Consider the following 25,634-nt stretch of genomic DNA (forward strand, 5'->3'; position numbering starts at 1 on the left):
GATGTCTAGTACTTTAACCTCCATACAACCTTTGCAATGGAATTCAGACAGCATATTGCCAGATTCTTTTCCCTCTCTTCGCAACTCTTTCTAATATGAGGTCTAACATAGTGGATTGACAGGTCACTACACAGTCGGCTCCATGAACTTACATAACGGGTTGCAAGGTCCTTGTCCTCGGTCTTCTGTTTCTTGCTCTCAGATGAGTAGTCGTTGGAATTCCGGTGCTTCTCTGCAGCTCTGAAACTTGCTGATGGTGACACGGAGGAGCTCTGGGGGACAACATGGATAATCAAGCTCAGTCTGATTCTAGCACAAGGGCCTGTTCACAACAGGGCATCAGTTTAGGAGGCAGAGGGGAATAGCTGTTCAAGAACTGGATTTATGACTCATAGCTAAACAAACAGGAAGTGTAAAATAGTTATCTAACAGATGTCTTAGGTAATAATTGCTTGGCAGACAATGTTAACGCATTTCTTAACTGCTTGCAAAAGTGTGGAGAATGGTCATGGAAACAATGCCTTGTACTGGTCAAGGAAGCAGACTGAAGTGAATAAAGAACATTACAGTAAGATTAAAAAAATTCTGGCTTTAAATTGGCTGCTTTTCATAAACATCTAACGCACTGAGCAATAACTGGGAAGATGGTGGCAGTTACATAGTACAAGTAATCATGAAATAAAATTCAAACTGGAGTAAGGATCAAGCTCTGGTAGTTTGGCTGCCAGCTCTGAACTTGTGAAAAAGGGTCCATCCTACATAAGATGTGACTCAGGCTCTCGAGAATGGCAACCTGCTTTGGTGCACCTTCAGAAAGCCGTGGGCAGCGTGTGACTCGACACCTGTTCTACACAGGAATTCCCTAGCGGCTGTGCTGAGGACGTGTGCTGGAAAGCAACCCTACCTCCTCCATTCTTTCACAGGTTGAGAAACAGGCAGACAATCGCCCCAACGTGCAGATAAACATTCTAAATCCCAAACCGCTTCAAGCCTTTACTTGTTGCGTAATTAAACACCTTTAAGGGTTTAAGTGCTTACTCATTGTGGAGGAACTAGCTGATCACATTAAATGTGATCCAGCATAAGGCTCTCAAATGAAGAATGAGAACAAAGCCACTCGATATGAGCGGCAATGTTCCTCCTCAACTGTGAGCACATCCAGCCAGATGAGAACTGCCACACACACGCACACGTGCGCAAACAACATTCCTAATGGCAGACTACAATTCTTTGACATTGATAAAACACACACCTGTCCAGTGAAAACTGGCACCTAACTGAGCAAGTCAGTCCCCTCTGTTGTAAGCACGACTGACTGCAAGTGGCTGAACTAAAGTTCCCCAAAAGGCTGTGCCATTGCAGCCTAATAATCATCCCACCCTCCATCCCCTCTCCTCTCCTCACTCTTGTCTCTCTCCTTCCCCTCCATGCCTCCCTGCGGGTCTGATAGCGGAGGTAATTACTGAGGAGGCTGACAGTGTGTAATTGGGCTGGGAGCCAACAGACGAAGCCTCCAGCTGGGTGTTGGAGCAGTCGGGGGGTGGGTGGGAGGGGGCACAAGACTATCTCCACAAGATATCCCAAACACATGGCGGAGCTCCTCCACACAAGGAGCAGACAGTGTGCCATGAATAGAGCGGAGAAACCATCCTGCATCACATCACTCCCTCATACACACAAACAGCAAAAACTATAAAAGCATATTTATGGTGCATATATACAAAAACACATCAGCGCCACAATTTGCAGCATAACTTCTCCAAAAAGCAAAGTAACCAAAATACGAAGTTAAAAACTCTGCGTGTGATATTGTGCTAAGAGACTGAGGAAAATCAGATCTATCCTTACAACTAGTCTCTACTAAGAAATGTTGTACTCTTACAAAAATCTCCTTTAGAGTAATAGAATTTTGGACAAAAAGTGCCAGTAACCTAGGATGCATTCAGTCCAAAAATCATTCATAGTTTTTCCCCCATTATAGTCTGTATCCAGATTCGACAACTGCGTGGAAGGGGGAAATCATACTCTGCATTATCTGTTCTGTAACACAGGGCAGATGAGCTGCCAAGCAAATTTATTAATAAAAAAGAAAAAACCCTTCACAATATACATCCTCCATTAACCTTTTGCAAAGTAATAAACCCATAAATTAAGCCTTCATGTAACTCTTTCATTAACATGAATCTTAATTAATTTAATTGCATAATGACAGACTCAGGTGCTGGTTTACTACTGAATCTCTGGAATGATGCCAGAAACAAAACAAGAAAAACTTCATCTTCTGTTCTGTGTTACAGGTTATGACTATACGTATCATGTCTTATAGCCTGTGTTTAAGCTTATGTCCATGTTCTCGTCATTTATGGCTATTATACCCATATTCTCACTGTCTTCTAACATTTGTCATTTTTGACCTCAGGGATGAGACTGGACATGTCTGTGTGTGTGTGTGTGCTTGACAGAGAGGGAGAAAGGGGCATTGGATGCAACTCAGAACTGCAGTTACAGCAGGGGAATGAAGAAGCCCTATAATCTGAAGCAACACCTAGCTTTCAGCAAGCAGCTCAGAGTACTGGATGCAGCATGGGAACCCTCCAGATGATCTACATGCCAATGAAAAAAAAACACCTAAATTAGATGACAACCTTGACCGTATCCATGCAAAAAGTGTCTAAAATGTTCTGGAAATGCCACTGAAAAATGGCACTTTACACCTTTCGAGGGCAAAATCCATTTCACCCATCTTAATGTGTAAAGAAATGCCATATTTTTAGAGGCCCATTCCAAATTTGAGATAAAGCTACTGGATTGTCCACACATCATTCAGCTCAGCTTGATCACAGAAGCTGATAGAAACGCTGTGGTTTACATCCCTGCAAAGGTGCATAATTGCCCCACCATATCCACCAGTTAATATTAAATATGTGCCCAAGTGTAGCATAAAGCAAAAATTCTGCCAGAACTACAAATGAGCAACAGTCTTGGTGCCACTTATATAGTCTGACAGCCTTGAAGTTTAGGTGACACAAGGCTGGGGTGTATAAGGGGGTGTGGGCAAGTCCTGCTCTCAGACACCACCCTCTCTCATGGGATGTGACTCCTCCAAGAATAAGAGCCCTCGCCTCCCCGGTGGGCATCCGTCCTGTTGGCGCCAATTTCCACTACTACCCCTCTAAACTAGGTGGCCAACGCCATGGGAGTAGTTTTTCCGGTGCTATCAGTGACCAGACTTTCTCACAGACAGTGATTGCAAGCAATTACTGGGGTTTTTTTTCCTCAAGCTGAAACCTTACCACCCTCCAGCCTCCTACCCACCCCAAGGGAAGGCTCCAATCTGATTTATTCTTAATAGCCTCCGACATGATACATCAGAGTGGGACCAACTACATTAAGAACCTCACCACAGTCCACCCAGCTCCTCCTGTTCTTTCTCCCACTCTTTCTCCTCCCTCTTTCTCCATAAGAAAGATGACACAAACATGTGTAGCTAAACGATGGGGATACGTTCTAAGAAATGCGTCATGAGGAGATTGTCATTGTGCGAACATCAGAGTGTACTTATACCACCCTAGATGGTATAGCCTTGATGCAATCAAGAGATGCAGGTAAACACGAGACTTAAGATGCTGCTGCTAGCATAAAACCATACTGTTTTACAGTGAACTTTTTTTATACAAGTAGAAAGAGTACAATAAAATAACAAGTACAGTACAGTAAATGCATACAGTAACATAGGTCTTTATCATTATCAAGTATTATGTACCGTATATAATTATGTATATGCAGTAAGCTGTTAAGCGGCGCATGACTATATATTCTTCCACACTTACATGTCAGATAATTGAGGGACATCAATTATCAACACATCAGTGAAAGATGATTTCCAAAGCTGAATTGTAGGGTCGCATACAGGACTTTTAAATAGGATTTCAAAAGGATGTCATTTCTATTAAGGTTTAGTCTCTAATTTCTTCATATTGCATAATTTTCTCACCTTTTGTCATCTTACCTTTCACTGTATTAGTGGTTTGTGTCTGCTCATTAATTATTTTTGGGTTTGTATGGTTAAAATAAGAGAAAAATAATCAATTGTCTTCACTTTTATGTAACTGAGAGTCATAATTCAACAAATCAAAGAACACATGCAAATGAAATATTATAGTGAAGCAAAAAGCAGAAACCAAAGATTTAAAGGAAATTACATCTGATACGAACATGTATTAGTCAAAACAACCATAAATACCCTAAACCCACAAATACTGTTCTTTCTCAGTTACTGCTTAAATTGCAGTATTTGTTACAACCACTTTTATCATCAATTATAAGAGATCATAAAACAAGGACAATCTCAGTGCACAAAATGCATCAGCTTGTTTCCATTATCAGCAGTCAGTGAGAGAGAACATGAAGCAGGAACAGCAAAGGATCGGCTTGAGGAGTGCTGTGCACTCCTGATCTGCTCTTGCCACTATTGTCAGCCACTTGTGTTATCTGGGCCTTTTGTTTGTTCCCATTTGTATCTAATGCTTTTGTCAACAAGCCCACAAAAGGCCGAGCAAACAGGCAGGACAAACATGGGCTCTGATGGCACCACCGCTAAATCCCACAATTATCCTCCAGCTGCTCCCGCACTCGGATAGCACTGTCAACACCTGGAGAGGAGCCCGCGTCCGTTCAATACGTCTGTGTGGTCCCTTGCAGGGCATGAGAGAGTGTGTGTGTGTGTGTGTGTGTGTGTGTGTGTGTGTGTGTGTGAGAGAGAGAGAAACAATTACTGACATTCACTGGTCACTGACGACTAAACTTGTACTCAGGCAAGAAATGCACCCATTTGTATGTTTGTGAGAGAAAAAGTTTGAAAGTCAATGTCCTCTAATGAGCAAAACAACAACTGTGGTAGTGTAAGAGCAGATAGGTACATGTATAGCTCTACTGCTGCAATACAGTGCATATGTGGAAGTCTCGGTAATAACAACAAAGATGCAGAATGTAGAAAGAACAGAACATTTAAACACTTTGACAGAGTGAACCCCACCTGCCTCACTACCTGCAATAAAAAGGAGTCATGTCAAGTGTTCCACTCCAATAACACAGCAAACTCAAGAGATTATACTTTGTTAGTTCAAAGAACGGAGTGTTGGGTACACTTCTGGCATTGCGCAGTCACTATGCTAGACATTGACATTCGCCAATAAAGGAAGCAGCCCATAAAAGAATGTACCACTACTGTCATCATGTACAACATATCACTCACCAAACAACATTTAATTTTTTTTTCAGCACAGACAGGTATAGTACAGCCAATTATACTCTCAGACTATTTAGGCTAATTTCTTGTGTGTCTCTGTTTGTCCAACACAAGACATGGCACACAAAAAACTTCAAAATATACTGCCACAAGTACTGCCAGACTTTTTTCTGATCACCTTAACTATCTATAACTATCAAACTATAAGTCATCATTGCTTCAGTTTTCAATAAAATTACATTTTGAAGAAGACTCACAGAAAATGTTGACTTTATGTGACGCCAGCATAAGTCATGACATTGAAATAATTTTGGCATCCCTAGGCGCAAAGATACTCCTTGTCACAGTTTGTCAAGACTAAAAGGAACATCAGGTTATAAATGGAAATGCACCTTTGGGTTCTACAACACTGATAAAGGTAAAGAGATACTGCTTGCCACATTTGTGTCTGTGCAGTAACTCCTTCTAAAAGGCTTTTGCTGCCAGTGGAAAGCACACTCAACCCAGACAGAATATGAACTTCTCTTTGAAGATCTTTCAGAACAAGGCAGTAGCTTTTCCAGTCAGTTCTGTAATCCATCTTGTACAAGAATCAAACACATGGACACTCAAAGTACAGGACAGTGATGGTGAAACATGAAGCTACCCTGGTTTACTATAACCAGCTGGAGACAACCAATCTACAACTTTCCCTGAAATGCCTGGCTTGCCTTCCATCCTCCTGCATTCAACTACCATTTAACTATTTATCTTTTTGTTTCAATCTTCGCTATATCCCTACCTGCCTTGCACCATCAGGTCAACTGTCACGTACCATAAAGCTTTACAAACCCCCTCCCCGCTCACACAGCTCAAATTCAATCCCACTGTTTCCAAGGGGAAAACAGAAAATGTGTTAATGTCCCATTACAGCACTGTGAGGACAATGAACGGGTGGGGGGACGATGGCATGAATCTCTACAAAGCCCGCTGTTAATTACCAGCATATCACAGCTCCATGTGCTATTTCATTAAATGCTGCTTCCAAAGACTCAGACAGCTGATGTTTACAGCTGCACAAGTGAAAACATCTGTCATAAGTAATCTTTGGGGACCTGTAGCAGCAAGCCAAGGGCAATGAGGTTGAGTGATACGGAGGGGGCATGGGAGGGTTACAGAGAACACAAAGCGCAATGATGCACGGTGCCAACAAGAAGGCACATACACAGATCCTGTGTGTACATCCACAAAGAACCTCCTGTAAACCACTGAATTGCGCATATTCACACACACACACACACACACACACACACACACGGACATACTCACAACACAATCAGAAGCATAGCCATTCCATATCTGAAGTACCAGAAAACACAAGGGTAAAAAGATACACAAATAAAGTGTAGCCCCTACGCAACTTGTTCTCGTGTAGTTGGATGTTTGGGGGCGGGATGTTCCGGGGGAAAAAGGGGAGTTGTTTTTTTTGGGGGAGACCGGGCGAGGAGAACGAGAGTTTTGGGTTCGTTCTCGCGCGAAGGGGGTTTTGTGAAAAAAAAAAAAAACCGGCGCGAGCGACAACCAGCCCGCGAGGATTGGGGAGTGGAGGATTAGGGTTTGGCCAGCGCGACTGGCCCCGGAGAGAAGGTCGCCAGGACTCGCCATCATCGTCCCGCCATCCTCACTGGAGAGAGAGTGGCTGTGAGGACAGGTCGCTGTCGGTTTCCTGCCCTGCACGAAAACCGTGAGTAACGGCGGGAATTTCCCTCGGTGGTGGATAAGGAGCTCCAGACTAAGCGCGCCAACGAGACGACGCCGGCACCAGAGACTGAGTTGCATAAAAGGAAAAAAAACGTGTTCGTTTTGGTGGTGTGAATTATTTGTGTGGACGTTTTATATTAAATGTTTGTTGGGCTTATTTCACCTGAATGTTGTAACCGTCCCTGTGTAGGTGTGAATGTTCTTTTTTACGGCAAAGGAAGGCGGGGCTGGGTCGCTGTGTGTGAAGTATGGGAGGTTTATACGCCTGTAATATAACAGTATAGCTGTACTACGCTAACTGGGCCTCTCCTCACCCTAGCAAGAGCCATACCCCGAAGTTGGGGGGGGGCGACAGTACACGCATCCCAAAGTTGTGCTGTAGACACCACCGATTCACCTCCCATGCTAGAGAAAAAAACATCAGAATCGAGTGGGTGGGCTACACTTGGGGGCTCGTCCGGGATATGATTACTGTTTTCTGTATTTGTGAGTATAATTTTGTATGATTTGATGTCTCTTTGATATGATTTGTGGTTTGATGTCTGGAAAGTTGTTGTAACATGGAGTCAAAGCAGATAGTCCAATGGTGTAACGACAAGGGTATTGATATAAGAAAAGCTGTTGTGCTTAGTGGGGTTTCTGTTGACATTACTGATGAGACTGTGTACAAGGTGCTGGATGGGGTGGGAGTATTTGGTCATTGTAAGGTAAGGGGACGGTGTTTAGAACCAGCTGGAGACAACCAACTTGTGTTAGTTGAAACCACAAATGATATGACTAAGGCTACCATACCTGAACAGTTAGCCTTTGGAGGTGAGTCGGGGCCCTGGGTGGTTAATGTCAGCGAGACCCGAGAATGTCCAATACTTGGTGAAAGAGGCAGTTTCCAGGCAAAATTCCTGTCATTCCTAGCAAGTGAAGGGAAGACTCTAGCTGATGTCTCAGGCTGGTTTGGGCCTACTCCAGCGCCACCTGTCGCTCCAGACTTGAACACCAAACTCGTGGATGCCATCTCTTCACTTGTGGAGAAATGCCAAGCCACGCCTATGGACGGACTCGGCTATCGTAAACTTCGCTTGTTCTCCGGTGTGAAACCAACTCCACCGGGAGAGGAAGAGTATGATGCCTGGGCTGAGCAGACCACTCACATGTTGGATGAATGGCAGTGTTCAGATATTGTCAAGAAGCAGAGGATAGCTGAGAGTCTCAAAGGGCCAGCAGCAGACATTGTCCGGTGCTTAAGGGTTAGTAACCCCTCTGTCACTGCCGATGATTACCTCAAAGCCCTGGAGGCAGCTTTTGGGACCACAGACAGTGCGGCTGATCTCATGGTAAGGTTCCGTGGTACATTCCAGCAGGAAGGTGAGAAACTATCAGCATACTTGTTCCGTCTAGACAAACTGTTGCATGCAGTTCATCGTAAAGGTGGGGCTGAGGTGGCCGACCTGGACCAAATTCGCATTGAGCAGGTTGCACGAGGAGCTCTGTCCCATGATCTTGTTGCCATGCGCATCCGAACGATGTATAAGCTTAAACCTCCTCCAAGTTTCACAGAGTTGCTCCGTGATGTCCGAGAAGAAGAGGAAATGATCCTGGCAAGGCAAAGTGTGGGGAACGCTGCTCTTCCAGCAATGGTTAGGTGTGTGGGGTGCGCTACACCCTCCCCCGTACCAGTGCAGCCTGAAAATGTTGCAGTACCTGTGGTAGCGGGGAATGGTCAGGAAATAGAACGGCTCAGGGAAGAGTTCAGAGGGCTAAAGACGGAGGTTGCCCGGCTGTTTTCTGCCTCGATAGCTGCCTCCGATGGCATACCACAGCAGACCATGCAGAATCTCAATCCGAAGGGTACAGGGACCTTGTATGCCTGCGGAAGGGAGGGTGCTCCCAGACCCCAGTATCGTGCTGGTGTTTTTTGCTATCGATGTGGTGAAGATGGGCATTTCCAGCGAGAGTGTCCTAATCCAGAGAACCTTCGAAAGGTGACGAACCGACTATTGAAATTAAGGCAGCCGCCGGGAAACTTCCCAGGGGCCCAGTGAAGGAACGGCCTGCCGCCCCGGAGAAGACACGTTCCACCAGGTGTGATATGCTACGGCAAAGGGAGGCTATATTGCCAGAGGGTTTAGTTGGACCCAGTGCTATTGTCTCGGTACAAATTGAGGGCATTTACGCTAAAGCTTTGCTCGATAGCGGTTCCCAGATTACTCTACTGTATCGCTCCTTCTATGACCAGTATTTGAAGCACTTGCCTTTGACCCCTATCGAGTGCCTAGAGATTTGGGGCCTTAGTGTGGAGCAATATCCATATGATGGCTATCTGTGCGTGAAACTGGAGTTCACTGGAGACGTAGTTGGAGTAGTGGAGACCATAGAAACGCTTGTGCTTGTGTGTCCAGACCCGGTTGTGAAAGGGGAGGTTTCTGGGGTGATTGGTACAAACACCTCCATAGTTAGGAGGCTCTTCCAGTCTTGCATAAATCAAAAGGGGGGAAATTTCTTAGCTACCCTTGCTGTCCACCCAGTAATAAAAGAAGCGTATGAGAAGTTCCAGGAAGCTTCTGACGGCCTGGCCGAGGAAAGGCGAGGGACCGTCTGGTTCACGAGGAGCAAGCCTTTCACTCTGGCCCCAGGGGGTGTTGCTACAGTGATTGGCACTCCAAAGTTTCCTGGGCACCTGAATAGTCAGGCCGTGGTTGTAGATCACCCAGAGGAGGGCCCTTTCCCGGAAGGGCTGCTGGTAATGCCTGTTGTAAAGGAGGCTGGAATCATCTCAGAATCTCGGAGTCCTTACGCTTCTCCGATAGTGGTGGTTCGGAAGAAAAACGGAACCATACGTATGTGTGTGGACTACAGAACCCTGAACAGGAGAACAATTCCTGATCAGTACACAGTCCCTCGGGTGGAGGATGCTTTGGCTTGCCTGAGTGGTAGCCAGTGGTTCAGTGTGCTGGACCTCAGAAGTGGTTATTATCAGATCCCTCTGAGCGCGGCAGACAAGGAAAAGACCGCATTCATCTGTCCCGCAGGATTTTACCAGTTTGAGCGGATGCCCCAAGGGATATGTGGGGCCCCAGCAACCTTCCAACGGGTCATGGAGCGGACTGTAGGAGATATGAATCTTCTGGAATGCCTGGTGTATCTTGATGACATCATTGTATTTGGGCGAACATTGGAAGAGCATGAGCAGCGCCTTCTAAAGGTGCTGGACAGACTAAAGGAGGAGGGACTGAAGTTGTCTTTGGACAAGTGCCAGTTCTGCTGCCCTTCGGTGACTTACCTTGGTCATGTTGTGTCCAGAGATGGCATTGCTACAGATCCCTCGAAGGTTGACGCAGTGAAGTCGTGGCCACGCCCAGAGAGCATTACTGCTCTTCGCTCTTTTCTCGGGTTTTGTGGGTACTACAGACGGTTTGTGAAAGATTTCTCCAAGGTCTGTTATCCTTTAAATCAGCTGCTGCAGGGCTGCATCGTAGCTAGAGGACCAAGAAGAGTGGCAGGGGCTAAGACTGCCTCTCAGCATGGAAGGAAACCAACATCAGGTCTGTGTCCAAAGGAGTGGCACCACCCTTCAGAGCCGTTTGGTCCTAGGTGGGATGAGGACTGCGAGAAAGCTTTTGAAACGCTAAAAAGGAGTCTCACAGAGGCCCCAGTTTTGGCCATCGCCAATCCAGGACTGCCTTATGTGCTACATGTTGATGCTAGTAGAGAAGGTTTGGGGGGTGTCCTCTATCAGGATCAGGGAGCAGGCCTGCGCCCTGTGGCTTTTGTCAGCAGAAGCCTTACCCCAGCCGAGAAAAATTACCCCACCCATAAGCTAGAGTTTTTGGCATTAAAGTGGGCGATTACCGACAAGCTGCATGATTACCTCTATGGAGCTAAGTTTGAGGTGCACACAGACAATAACCCATTGACTTATGTCCTGACCACAGCCAAGTTGGATGCAGCAGGGCATCGATGGCTGGCAGAACTGGCCACATATGATTTCAGCCTGAAGTACCGCCCCGGGAAGCAGAATGTTGAGGCAGACGCCTTGTCACGGCGCTCACATGTCCCTCCTGAGGCATCTCAGGGGAGAGGGGCCATGCCAGCTGACTCAGTCCAAGCTATCTGCCAGATGTCCTCAGTCAGACCACCTCGCTATCGTCACTGCAGAGCGATTGATCTCATGGGCTCATCAAAAGGGGCGGTACCCAAAGCCTATTGCAACTTGTCTTTCCTGAATATTCAGCAGCTGCCCCAACTGATTCCAGCAACCTCTTCAACGTGCTTGTGATTACAGATCACTACACCCGCTATGCTCAAGCTTTTGCAACTAGGGATCAGAAGGCGGAAACTGTCGCTAAGGTTCTGTGGGAGAAATACTTCATCCACTATGGGCTGCCCAAGAGGGTGCACTCTGATCAAGGCAGGGATTTTGAGAGTCGGCTCATCCATGAGTTGTTGGGCATGCTCGGCATAAAGAAATCAAGAACTACACCTTACCATCCTCAGGGCGATCCCCAGCCGGAGCGGTTTAACCGAACTCTGCTTGATATGCTCGGGACCCTTGACGCGCCAGACAAAAGGAAATGGGGTAAGCACATTGGCTATCTCGTACATGCGTACAACTGCACGCTGAATGAGTCAACCGGCTACTCGCCGTATTTCCTAATGTTTGGTCGAGAGGCTAGGTTGCCAGTAGATGTGGCATTTGGAGCATCGGGTGACGGTACCTCCAACAAATCCTATACAAGATACGTCAAAAACATGAAGCGTGAGCTTCAAGCTGCATATCAGTTGGCTGAGAGTGTGTCGAAAAAGAGGAATGAAGGGAACAAGCGACAGTACGATCAGAGGGTCCGTTACTGCCCTTTAGCTCCTGGTGACCGCGTCTTGATTCGAAATCTTGGACTGCAGGGGAAGGCCAAGCTTGCTGACCGCTGGAAGGACACCCCTTATGTTGTGGAGGATCAACTTCCTGGGTTGCCTGTGTTCAGATTGAAGCCAGAGGGTGAATTGGGCCCTGGGAAAGTACTGCACCGCAATCACATTCTGCCTATTGGGCAGGAGGTACGGTGGCGGTCTGAAAAGACTACAGAGGCATCCAAATTTAAAAGGAGGGCTAGTAAGCGGCTCCAAACGAGAGATGAGAGTTGTGGTCGCTCATGCTTGCCAGCGGTTGAACTGGAATGTGCAAGGGAGCCTGAGTCTGATTCAGAAGAAGAAGAAACGGGGGTCTGGTATGACTGTTATCCTCAGAGGAGGTCACCGGAGCCAGAGCCTTTAAGCAGTGGATCTGTTGAACTCGTTGACCTGGATTTGGGTCTGGATGTTCTCACGAATGGCTCAGGGCTGGAAATGACTGCGGTTGAGGGGCCGGCAGTGATGGACGTGGATGGACCCACTGCAACTTGTAGGACGGATGTTCCGGGAGATGAAGTCGAGTGTGGTGCTGGGGTACGGACAGCAGAAGAAGTGAGTGAGGGACGGGATAATGTCGCAGAGAACTCGGCGGGGTCTGCGCGGCCTCAGCGACTGAGAAGGGCCCCTACCCGACTCACCTATGATAAGCTGGGGAGCCCCACTACAGTAGCTGTTAGCACACATAGAGCTATTTCAGTTAAGGTTGGGGAAGGTTTCGCTAGTTTCTCTTCACCTCCTATCCGGAGATACACCAGCACTTTGTACAAGTGGATAGGTTGAAGGGAATGTATATATTCTGTTCTAATATGATGTTGAAAGGATGGGACGTGATGTGGGTTGCTTGTCATGAGGACATGACAAATTTTGGTGGGGGAAGAGTGTAGCCCCTACGCAACTTGTTCTCGTGTAGTTGGATGTTTGGGGGCGGGATGTTCCGGGGGAAAAAGGGGAGTTGTTTTTTTTGGGGGAGACCGGGCGAGGAGAACGAGAGTTTTGGGTTCGTTCTCGCGCGAAGGGGGTTTTGTGAAAAAAAAAAAAAAACCGGCGCGAGCGACAACCAGCCCGCGAGGATTGGGGAGTGGAGGATTAGGGTTTGGCCAGCGCGACTGGCCCCGGAGAGAAGGTCGCCAGGACTCGCCATCATCGTCCCGCCATCCTCACTGGAGAGAGAGTGGCTGTGAGGACAGGTCGCTGTCGGTTTCCTGCCCTGCACGAAAACCGTGAGTAACGGCGGGAATTTCCCTCGGTGGTGGATAAGGAGCTCCAGACTAAGCGCGCCAACGAGACGACGCCGGCACCAGAGACTGAGTTGCATAAAAGGAAAAAAAAACGTGTTCGTTTTGGTGGTGTGAATTATTTGTGTGGACGTTTTATATTAAATGTTTGTTGGGCTTATTTCACCTGAATGTTGTAACCGTCCCTGTGTAGGTGTGAATGTTCTTTTTTACGGCAAAGGAAGGCGGGGCTGGGTCGCTGTGTGTGAAGTATGGGAGGTTTATACGCCTGTAATATAACAGTATAGCTGTACTACGCTAACTGGGCCTCTCCTCACCCTAGCAAGAGCCATACCCCGAAGTTGGGGGGGGGCGACAGTACACGCATCCCAAAGTTGTGCTGTAGACACCACCGATTCACCTCCCATGCTAGAGAAAAAAACATCAGAATCGAGTGGGTGGGCTACAAAAGTACAGCCCAACAATGGCTGCATTTTGTGTGTCAGCTCAAAAGAGCTGGAGCCAGAGAACGAGATGGACAGGGCACATCCAAATAAGGAACAAAAGCCATTATTTATACATTTATCCCAACTCCTGCTTTTTTTCCATCAGACCAATAAAACCTGCGCTAATGCCGAGATTTAGCAGAAAATTTTCTATTCATTTCCCTGGCTGTAGCAGAAAGTAAGCTAATAACATCCCAGCGAGAGTGCTGTCAAGCTAAATCCTTCAACCTCTGAAAGCCCAGGCTGGATAAATCTCACTTCACTTTTCCATTCCACCAACCACTTAGGGCAAGGCCCAGGGGAGCCGGCGGCTTATCCCGCTCACGCAATGTCACAGACACAGCCAGAGTGGGCCAATCAGGGCCCGAGAAATAAGAGGAATAAACTAAAGAGATTAATCCACAGATGTTCATGCATTTCACATACACCGTGCCCTGTGGTCTGTTGCTAGGGCAACAGGAGACCACCAGTGAGGGTATTACTGGCTTTATGAAGTGCATCTGTGGGACTGTAGTCTGAGGAAATGCTGTTCAATAACAGGGAGGCTTTCAGAAGTGTCCTTTTAGTTTTACCAGCATTTAACTATCCTCCTGCCCACTTATACTTAGTCTAGAAACCAGTACTACAACCAGTTATCACAGAACAACATAAAGCTAGCTGGAGAAGTTGGCATGAAAGCAAGATTGAGGGAGGGGGGTGGCCTTACAATTGCTATGTTGGCCTTTGTTCCTTTTCAGTGTTGCTGGAAATAGTGTGGCTGAAGGGGGGGGATTCCAATATTGACCACAAAGATCCTGCTGGGGCAGTGGTGTGAGGGCAGACCAAATGAGTGTGGGAGAATGCTTTTTTTTTTTTTTTTTTTTTAAAAAAAAGCTGCACAGCCTCAATGGGTGGAGAAATAACACCTTGGCAATGGGGAAGTTGGAGAGTTCTTTTTTTTTTTTTTTTTTTTTATAAATCACTGGGATGAAGAAAAATCATCCCTCTGCAATGAAACGCTCAAGTGAGCGAGACCAACATCTCAGAAAAAGGCAGCTAGAGGCAACAGCATAGGGCTCATGAGCTGCTATATATTCATCAAAATCCAAACAGCGCGACAGCAGCTGAGGCAAGCTGCTCAAAACACTCCACGTGCGATTACACTGTTATTAGGGAGGGATTGGGGTTTTAAAATAAAAAAAAAAAAAATTAAAAAAAAAAACTAAAACTAACAAATTATTTAAAAAATAGGTTATTTCTGTATTGGAGAAAAGCTGGGATACTTTAGTGGTACTCCTCTAGGAATTCCTGCCATGATTAAATGTTGTTAAGCAGCAGATTCTGTAACCACTTTCACCTGGCACATTGCCCCCACTGTGTGACAGGGCTGCTACAAACTCCATGGCCCAGGCTCGGCAGAAAAAAGCAGTTCATCGTTTTGCTGCCTGATTAATGGAGAGGGGACAAAAAGAGAGAAAACTATACACATTCATGTGTGTCAAGATCAGATGCTGCATTAAAACGTGTCTATATTAACTTGCCAGTATGCCAACCAGACGCCGCTGGCCACGCGTGCCCAAACACACACAAACATATGGCTTTCCTTGGCAGTCATTGGCTGCTGCCGAGCACCTTAATCTGCCTGTGTTTTTTTGCATTGCTTTAATGAAAGACATTCATCATGCATTCCTTATGGCCACATATCTAATCTATTACCAATCTAGACATCAAAAAGCCCCCTAAAGCATCAATAACAGATCAGTACAGGAAATTGCTTCTTTGGGCAGTGGGAAGGCCATTGGGGGGGGTTACAACTTTAAGAGTGTTCAAAAAAATACCAAGGTACGATATAACAGATTACTACAGCAATGAAACCTCTTTTAACTTCTGGCAGAGCAATAGGTAATCTAATGCAGGGCCACAGCAGTAATACTGAAAATAATAAATTAGTCTGCTTATTGTTTTTGTGTTTATGTATGTGTTTAATATGGGGGGGGGGGATTTGGCCATCAACAGCTGAAAAGAGAAGCCAGATCATAGAAGAGAAAAAGACTAACGTTGTGTAAACAGGCTTCCAACAGAAACCCTTGCAGGAGCAATAAAAAACAGATGACACAGGGGTAGTCATTTCCCTGCGTGCTGAGGATAGAAATGCAGTTCAGTGGGGGTGTCTGGGAGTAGGGGGGGGCATCCTCCCATTCCGCATCTTTGTGATACAGTGCTCCATGACTGACACTGAGCCAGCCACCCTAATAGAATTTCCATATACCCCCCAACAAACACCTACCTCCAAGTTACTTGTTTATGTTGGGGGGGTGGAGGGTCAGGAGCAGCTTGTACAGTCAGATATGTACTTTTGGGGTGGGCTGAGGGATATGGAGAAAAGAAACTTGGTTGCCATGCTGACCTGCTGGGCTCCTAATCATGTGCATTATTGGATAGTTTATCATTTATGATTTTGTTTTTACCTTTCTAAATGCTTAAGAGTGGGTTTGAGAAAAATCAGCTTGCTACATTAAAAACCTCATTTGATCTCACTCTCACAGCTATCATTACACCTTTTCCCTTCTTTTCCTTCCATTCTTGTTTTCCTTTCAAATCAATCTGAAAGCTCATGGATCTTTAGAACGAATACATATCTTTTTCCCAACTATACACTATATCAGCGAACAAAGCCCACATTATGGCCAAACCAAATTAACCAGTAAAGTACTGGAAGTGTACTGAGTAGCAAATTACTTCCCCCAGCAACACTTTAGAGAGGCCTTTAATTTTAATACTGGTGGGAAGACAGTGTCAAGAGAGTGGTTTTATTGTTATTACCCTTTATTTAGATGGTACTTTGTTCAAAACTACTTTTAATGTTGGAAATGCAAATATAGAAGCAGGGTGTTTTTCACTTAAGCAATTCAGGGAGAGAACCTTGACCCCTTATGGAATTCTAAGCAAGAAGCTTCAGATTGCAAGATGACCGCTCTGCTACATAATTTGCTCCCCTAATCAGTATAAGTGTTGTTTCTGTTAATTAAATTAAGCTACTAGCTCTTGAGGCGTGGTGGCACAGCATGCTTGGCCAGGTCCTGGTCTTTGGGTGTGTCCTCTCCTCCTCCAGCCTTGCACTTTGTGTTGCCGGGTTAGGCTCCGGTTCACTGCGACCCTGCTCAGGACAAGCGGTTTCAGCCAACGTGTGTGTGTGTACTAGCTCCTGAGTCTGAAGCTAAATTAAATTCAAAGTCAAAAATAGGATAGGTTGATTACACTTACTCCCTGTTAAACCATTTGTTTACAACTTGCATTGAAGAAAAGGAGGAATGAGAACTGGAGATGTGTGTTTGGTACAAGCCCAATTGCTTGTGGGAAAGTTTTCCATTGTGCAAATTTCAGATGGCTTTTGTTACTGGTACAGCCATTCAAATAGGGGTAATCCCACCAGAGGCCATGACTAGCAGCATTCCTCATGCACATCTACGACACTGCCAATGTCTTCAATTTATTAGTCATGTAGCCTGCCAAGGAGATGGACATTAGTCCTGAGCCCTTGGAGACTGCTGTACAGACCTACCCACTTCCTCTGCTGTACCTATACCTTCCTACCTGGAAGGAAATCAACCACTAACCCACTAAGTCCCTCTGATCTCACTAAAAACATTTTTGAGGAGTATGTGTACCTATGGCGAACTGCCATAATCCCACAGACCGCTGCAGCAGTGTGCACTGCAAAAGGACGGAAACAACATCTGAGGATAGCAAGCATTCCATATTAATCTCACTTTTAGACAGTGATTACCACTGGTAAGTAAGTGAAGTAAAGCTAGAAGCACAAAAAAAAGGCAGAGAAACCTACGAAAGCAAGGTTGTGCATACATCCAGAAAACAGACATAGCTGTAGCATTAAGGGTGAAGCCAAAGGGGGAAAGTATGCTTTGTGTTGGATCTGTGTTGGATCTTTGACTTACAACCCCCAGCATGCTCTTCAGAAGGCTACTCACCAGTTTCCTTTGCAGACAGAAGCTCACTGGGCCACAAGGCCTATTAGCATTGCATAACAGGGGTTTGCTCTGTGCAGCCAGGCCCCTCGTGGAGCTCTTGCCTAGGACCTGCGCGTGGAGCCATAGCACTTTATTTAGAAATAATCGGATTTCAATTTCTGCTAATTTGGGGAGCTGCGGCAGAACACACCAACTATGAAAAATAAAGGAATGCTAATCTTCTCATAACGCATTAATGAGCAAATGAGAGAGCAGACCAAATGTTTGCTACGGAGAGAGCCTGCTTAGGGGACTAATTAAGAGCGGTGCACACAGCTAGTGCTCACCCCTCCCTCTGCTCTTCCATTTGCCACGGTACACTGAGCCAGGCCTCCAAAACTAGGCTGCTGACCCTGTAGACCAGGGCATGTGCATGGCCCATTAATCATTATGACTATAGGAGGAGAAGGTTTGGGGTCACTGTGGTCATCACAGTCTCACAATGTCCCTTTTAACCCACAGGTAGCAAAACAGGTGAGCCCACCTTACCATGCAGCAAGGCTTTAAAAAGCTGCACGCACTGTGTTCTCTTGCTCCGACTTTGTTTACTACTTCTGCCTCTAACCCCCCCAATGACATAAAACGCACCCACTGAAGCACAAACACCATGCGCTATTAATTATTCAGCTCTGTTTAGTGCGATGAAGCACAGCATGTTTCATGTGCATGAAAATCAAAATGCTCAGCCAACTTTAAAAAAAAAAAAAAAAATTAAGCTGAGTGAGCCTTAATTACTGTCTTCTTTCAAATGAGTCTCAAGAGGTGGCCGCACTGAGGGACAGCTAGCGACAGAAAGGCCAGAGAAAGACTATCTACTACTCACAAATCCTGCACTCACGTAAGAGTGACTTGAAAGAACAATGCTCGTAGTTATTGACATAAAAATCTCCATGAAGAGACAACATATTTAATTCTATTGCATCCTCAAAGAAGGTGAAGGCAATTAACAGCCCATACAGATTCAAAAAGGAGATAATTAAATGAATACATTTTGCTTCCGATCATTAAGCTTGTTTTGTATGCTGTCTTTTTTCTCCCCCCAAAACACAATCACAAGCTAAATTTAGCTACTGATAATGCATGAGAGCTCAAAGCTTTGCACCGAAAACAAGTGAAATGTATCACATCCAGTAAAGGTCATGGCCTTTATCAACATCAGCAAGATGCATCCTGTCCTACAGTGCACGGTCTCCAGGCATGATCAACCATGTAAGGAAAGTGTTGCAGCAACCTTACCCATATGCCATTTTACCACAAAGAAAATTCCCTTTTTGAGCAGGCTTAATGCAATGGGCTGACTGTGAGACTCTCACGGTGATCGGAAAAACGATGCAACGACTGCAAAATTAAAAAAGAAAAAAAAAAATTTTTACCTCCAAAGGGGAATTTACCTCTTACTCTGTAGGCACTTGCTGACATCCACCCTTCATCTGTCAAGCCAATGAATATCTGTTCATGTGCTTGGCTAGATTATCCCTGAGGTCTGAGCAAAAGGTCTATGGCAGGCTGGTAAACAACACAAAACCACTGTCATCGCTAATAAATACTGAAAGTGGAGGCGCTGGGCCAGAGCCACCTTCTACTTTGGTCCAATTACCATTAGTCACATCTCACCAGCGGCCATTTGATTACATCCCATCTGAACACATCAAGCCAACCTCAGCAGCCAGGAGTTGTGCAGAAGAATTAGAGAAGACACCTGTAAGGCAACCACCTGTAAGACACTAACTGCAAGGGTGGTGATCTCTTCATAAATAAGAGACAGCCAGTCTGAGTTGCAGCTCAATAATGGTTTGTTTTTCACCAGTCGACCTGTGATAATTCACCGTGCTTATCGGCCCTCACTCCTCCACGCATCCTCTGCTGTGGGTTGGCAATGTAAATAAAGACTCCCACGCTCCTGGGCGCAACTAATTTATCAGTCCCTAACGAGGCATGTGGCAGCTCTCCCCCTCTCAGCTCTGACTTTAATTTATCGGTTTGTTTTTAACACTCTGAAAGTATTGTTTTTATCTTTCACGTGGGTAAGAAAATTGCAGGAGATATAAAGTGCTTTAATTAAGTCAGAGCAGGACAATCACATCCCGAGATAAATACATACAAATATACAGAGATTAATTAGCATTAAGATTCATAATTTTGACATCACTTTCTGAAATGCAGCCATTACACAACATTCAATCTCACTCTTCAAAGTCCTAAAATCTTAACGTAATTCCCATCTCTATTACTTACCTTGAAGTTCAAAGAACAGTTGCTCAAGGGACAGTCGAAATACATTTGCTTAAAATGGCCAATAATTCACCAATATCAGAGAGCTCCCAGAAGCAACCCTTGGGCATCTAGGAAGACATTTAAACCATCTCCCATGTCAGGTGATGACTCCCCTTTGACTGCTCCACAATCCCTCTGAAAAGTACACTGATTCTCTGGGGACACTATAAGACCTGGCCAAAGCCAGAACCACTCCGGTCCACAGCAACCTGTGTTCAGTGACACCGCACTGTCTCTAGTTACACCTCTGGCGATTAATACAAATGAATAAACATGCTGAACGCAAAAAAAAAAAAAAAAAAAACAAACATTTAGCATAAACAAGTCAATCAAATAATTAAGGCAGATACACTAGTTCAACAAACTGCACTGTGATAGTGAGGCCAAAGGGTGTCTCACTCATCACCCTGTTGAAATAAAGAAAGAGGCGTATAACAACTGGCCAGGACAGCACCCCTGTTAATACGCAAACACTTGAGGAGAAATGGTGCATATCACCCCGCACGGCCCACCCTTACAATTAGCCATGTGATATTTTGAGAGATATAGAACAAAAACACAATGGTCTGCAGGACCTTCAACATCTTGAACAATTACAACAACTTAGAACTAACATGCCTGACCTTATTACTAATTGTAACCATCCAGAGGACAAATATGTACAGCTTAAATATATATATATATATATATAGTCCAAATGAGAGGAAACCACTATTCGATGTGGAACATTCATTAAGTCCAGCGCAGTCAATAACAGAGCAATTGTCCCAATGCCATGACATAAATCTCTAGTGAAGCATAACTACATTTGCAAAATTATCAACGCAATCCATTTTTAAGGAAGAGAACTCATTTCTCTGGCCTCCCATCCAATTGGGGGCCTTGGTGAACTGCCTCTCACTCACTTCGTATCGCTCCACCTACTCCGACACAAGGACAGAGCCAGTTTGGTCAAAAGAGACCTATTAGCTGTCTGGTGTTTTTACATTTGTAAATTTGGGCCTTTTCGGTACGCTTCTGAAAAGGTCATGCCAACTTAAGCAGCCCGAGCAATCAGCAGTAGCCATTGGGATCTAATGAGCTGCCAAAGCCAAGAGATGGAGGAGAGCCAGCCAGCCTGCAGCAGGCAGTGTTGGAAGGACTAATAGTATTCATTCTGCATGTGAATGAGAAGTCGAGGCAGCAGAGAGTTGACTGCTACTGGCTCATCACTAGGTCTTTAACTTCGATGCCATGTGACTGGGTTCATCCCTTGACACAGAGTGTTTGAATTCAATGAAATCTCTTTGGGTTTACCACTCACTGCAGTGTTATATATCTATATACTTCACCACCTGCTGACAGGATGATCACTTTACAATGCTATTTAAGAGTATGTTTATGTCCACACAAATTAATGTGTGACAGTGAATCTGTTTTTCTTTTTGATTTCTGGAAAATACATATCTCTTACCTTAACAGAGTCTCTGTCTGTCAGTTGGCAGGCAACCCAGATGGAAGCCAGGTTTCCAAAAATAAAATAAAATAAAATAAATAAATAAATAAAGGCAGAGGGGAGAACAAAGGCAGAGATCAGAATAATCTCAAAACACAAACAAGTACACATGCAAATATACTTGCACACGTATGTACAAAATTTATGTATACACAGAAAAATTAAGAGAAATTAACCCTTTGGCAAACACTGAACATACTTATTTCATTATCCCATGGACATCAGTACACCAACAAAAGCTTGAAAAAGCCAAAGCATGCTGTCCCATTCAAGCAGTTTGGATTGTTGACAGTGGATCTAGTGTGTTTCCATTAGAATAAACAACCCAAAACATGCACTGTTTGCACAGTAAGCTGCTAAACACCGACATTCATCCTTACAAAGACAATCCTCGGCAATTAAATGCTGTGCTAATTGGGGGATTTGCATATGCACCAAGTTTTGTTGACTAGAGAGCAGTTTGTTTTTTAAAGAATGGATTGTACCATCTGCACTCCACCGTTAATTTGCGTCTTCCTCGTTACGTGATCGATCTCATGCCCGGCTGCTCCCTCTCCTTTGGTTTGATTTCCGTGGTAATTAACCGCTCAAGCAAAACAGAGCCTCCACAAAAGCCTTGCCACGCTCCGTGCTGTATGAGAAAGGCAAATTAGCAGCGCGCGCACACACACATGCGCACGCACGCATGCACACACACACACAAACGCGCACACGCACGCACGCAAGCACGCACGCACGCACACCAGTTCCATTGCCAAAGCCTCCTCCACACTACTCTGATTCTTATCTGCTAGCTAAATATCTCTGGCTGAAGAGTTCAGCCACAGGCTGCAAAACCGGGATGGTGACCGACAACAGTTCAACCAACATGGGCTAGTCCCAATATTCTGGAAGACTTCTACTACAGTGCTAAAACTTGTAGTTACTGTCATTAACACATTACAATACACCAACTCTCCACTTAGTATCAGAACAATAGGTATACATTTGGTGCACTGACACCGAGACATTTACTTCTCTGTCAAATAAAGAGAGCCTCTGTTTAAGATTCAGCTGCCACGTATTTATGGTTTTTGTTACAGCAAAGAGTGAAGACTTCATTCATAGCTTTTCAGTGGTATTACAGTACTATAAACCGTGACAATGAAGGTGAAAAAGCTGAGCTCAGACCCTTACATTAGTAAACAGTCATTAAGACATTTACATTTATTCATTAAGCAGGCGCTTTTCTCCAAAGCGATGAACATCTCATCATCAATTTGTGCATTGCGTTAGGAGAAAGAATGACATTGTTGCAGACATTAAACTCGTTTTCTTCCAACCTGCAAAAAGCCTCACAAAAGAGCCATCCACGTAAGCATATGCAGATCACATTAAACAAAACATGACAAGGCACTTTATCGACAAATTCTATGTTCTGCACTTCAGCCTCAACCTTAATATGACAACACAATCAGTAAGCTAGATGAACTGAATGTCAAGAAAATCTAGAGAGCGCAGCACTTTCCATTGTGGAAACTTTTGGTGTCTTCTTGAAATGACAAGAGGGAAGGAACCAGTTACCTCTTTGGTGTTCACTGTCATGGTGTTTTTTCTCATCTTTGATTGGCAGCTGGGGATGACCGCTGAGGGCGCTGGAGAGAGCAAGAAGACCGGCACTGCTGCCCACAGGTGGGAGGGTGGGAGGTTGCAGGCCCGCGGGGTGGGGTGTGAGGGGCACTGGCAGGGCATGGCCGTGAGAGAGATGCTGAGCCTGGAGCTGCTGCTGCTGTGAGAGAGAAGGGAGATGTTCAACCCGCACACACAAGCAGGTATACGTATGTCAGCCTGCATGTACCACCTGCACAGGACACAAAGCATGTAGGCCAGAATGTGATAAAGTCTTAGAATATAGACAAAATTTTTAAATGTCCAAATGAAATTGTGGACTTTAAAATCTGAAAACAAAGCTGGCACATCATTAGAGGAAATGGGGAAATGGCAGCCAGCATTACAAAAAATGTGGTTTTTTCAAGAAATCTGCTGTCATCCACACGGCTATCAACAAACAATCAAGACTTTAGAGCTGGGAACAAGGCAGTGACATGAAGAAGCTCTTCAACTGCTTATTACTGGACAGAAAGGAGCAAGTTCCATTGAAAAGTTATGTAGGGAAACAGGTGGAATGGGGGGTGAATGGGAGAGAGATGGAAAAAGAGCACAGAAGCAGGGGGGAGGGGGGGACTGAATTAATAACCCAGAAAGGAAGCTGGTTGCTGTGACCATTTGAAGCCCTCTAAGTGTCCTCAGTGGTACTTGAGCAAATTACTAAAGAAAATCTAATGTAGCGCGTCTCGGGCGCTCCTGAAGGCCGGCTCAATAATGCAGAAATAATTGGGCACTCTGTGCACGTTTAGTGCTGCCTGAGCGGAGAGCTGGAGGGCTGCTCACATCTCGTCTCCCGATGCCTGCGTGCTGTTGTGACAGGTTTACAGAGTGCGCATGTGATGCTCCAGCAGCCGTGCTGACAAGAGTTTAAAGTCTGTTTTACCAGCACCCTGGCAATGCTCACCGTGCAAGGGGCCAAGAGAAGCAGGAAATGGAGTGTCTGACCTTACCGCCGCAGTAACCACTGTGTGGACCTTGGGGGTTGTGAGGGAATCCTGGCAAGTCTGTGTGTATAGTGCGGAATGGTGTATAGGGTGTCGAAGGTAAGTGTGTGCTATCATGGGGGTCAAGAATGTTGCTGTGTGTCTACATGAAGAGGGGGAGGACATTGTGCTTCTAAATATATAACAGTGGGACACATCACAGTATGTGTGCGCTTGTCTAGGAAGACAGAAATCTAATAGCCGTCATGTCTGTGTATATGTGGGTGGTTAGACACAGGACCTATACACTATTTCTGTTTCATGTGCAGGGTGAGATGAGTTGGTTTGTAAATGAGGCAACAACTGTGTGTGTGCACATTTCTAGATTAAGAAACTCAATAAAGACAGAGATACGGTCTGTGCAGTCAAGGATACAACAGTTACGCAGTATCAGGTCCCCAAGTTTTAGAGGGTACCACTGGGAAATGGAGCAGGGGGGTTTGTCGCGACCCTGACCCCTTACTGCCACCCACCCACCTACACACAGTCACATGCCTTCAGCTGCTGCAGTGAAGCACAGGGACCAAAACCTGCCAGTTACCATCAGTGTGCATCATAGCCCTCAGAGGACTGGGTCAGCAGTTTCCTCCCCCCCAGTGCCCTACTGCTATTCTCACACACCCACACTTCTCCCTCTGTCCCTCCCAATTGCATCACCACTTTCTCCATGGGGGTCAAACACTGCCCCCGAGTTCTGCTCTCGCCACCAAGAAGCCTGACGGCGACACCTGACCGCTGCCCCCCCCCAACCCCCACCTACCTCTACCCGCACCTAACGCAACACCCAGAAGCATGCTCTCGGATGAGCCGCTGAACGTGTCGTGATGGCACATTAGTCCAGTGACGGGGAAGAGTGTCCTTCATGGTGCAATGCTCGCAGTAATACACCCCCCTGCCTCTCCCACCCACCATGTCATGATATTAAATAAACTCCATCCGCTCTGGCCAGCCTAATGGGGCAAAGCACACTGGAGCGTGAGGAGACAAGACATTCCGCTGACAGCAAAGTAAACCTGAATCTGGCCTTGTACTGTGGGGATGAGGGCAGGCCGATATCCGAGCTGTTCTTTCTGAGAGGAGGGAAATGCAGGACCAAACCAGAGTCTCAGAGAGCAGAAGATAGCTGCTACACTTTGCAATACTCGTCTAACACCTTCATGTTGCACCAGCTAAGAAAGGAGATGGAGAAATTATATGAGGGAATGAAAGAAAGAGAGATAGAAAGGCATCATTTCCAGAGCATCTTTAAAAACTCTTAAAATTGTGGCAGCACAAAACCATGGAGATGGACAATTCTTTGTTTTCTATGTCAAATTTAAATGCACACATCTTCTAATAATAAAAATATAGATGTAAAATAGCATATAATTAAACCAAACAAATAACATGCCATTTCAAGATGAGTTAATTGACTGAGTATTTCTCCAGGAATAATGCAATGAAATGTACTGAACTTGTAGATTTCCTCCCCTCCTTTGAAATGCTGAGAGAATTCTTAACTAAAACATGGTTTAAAAAAAAAAAAAAAGTCAGTGAATTTATTATTACTTACAATTTAAGAAAGGTTATGTTTAGCTCACTAGGGATGATCTGTTCAATATTATGGCTGCATTCTGAG

The 25,634-nt window shown here is 45.3% G+C and overlaps 1 protein-coding gene across 2 annotated transcripts in view; it reads right to left on the minus strand.

Moving 5' to 3' along the window:
- LOC108938588 (transducin-like enhancer protein 4) overlaps nt 1-25,634 on the minus strand; it is a 62,431-nt gene that overhangs the window by 16,823 nt on the left and 19,974 nt on the right. The window contains exons 7-9 of one of the 2 annotated variants that reach the window (XM_029259327.1): nt 22,950-23,151; nt 21,345-21,361; nt 153-272 (exon numbers count right to left, since the gene is read on the minus strand). In XM_029259327.1, the coding sequence (XP_029115160.1) occupies nt 153-272; nt 21,345-21,361; nt 22,950-23,151 (339 nt within the window). Of the gene's footprint in view, nt 1-152; nt 273-21,344; nt 21,362-22,949; nt 23,155-25,634 lie in introns of both variants that reach the window. The other variant, XM_029259326.1, reaches the window with a different exon arrangement.

This window comes from Scleropages formosus, chromosome 17, assembly GCF_900964775.1.
Source record: "Scleropages formosus chromosome 17, fSclFor1.1, whole genome shotgun sequence".
Classification (NCBI taxonomy): Eukaryota; Metazoa; Chordata; class Actinopteri; order Osteoglossiformes; family Osteoglossidae; genus Scleropages; species Scleropages formosus.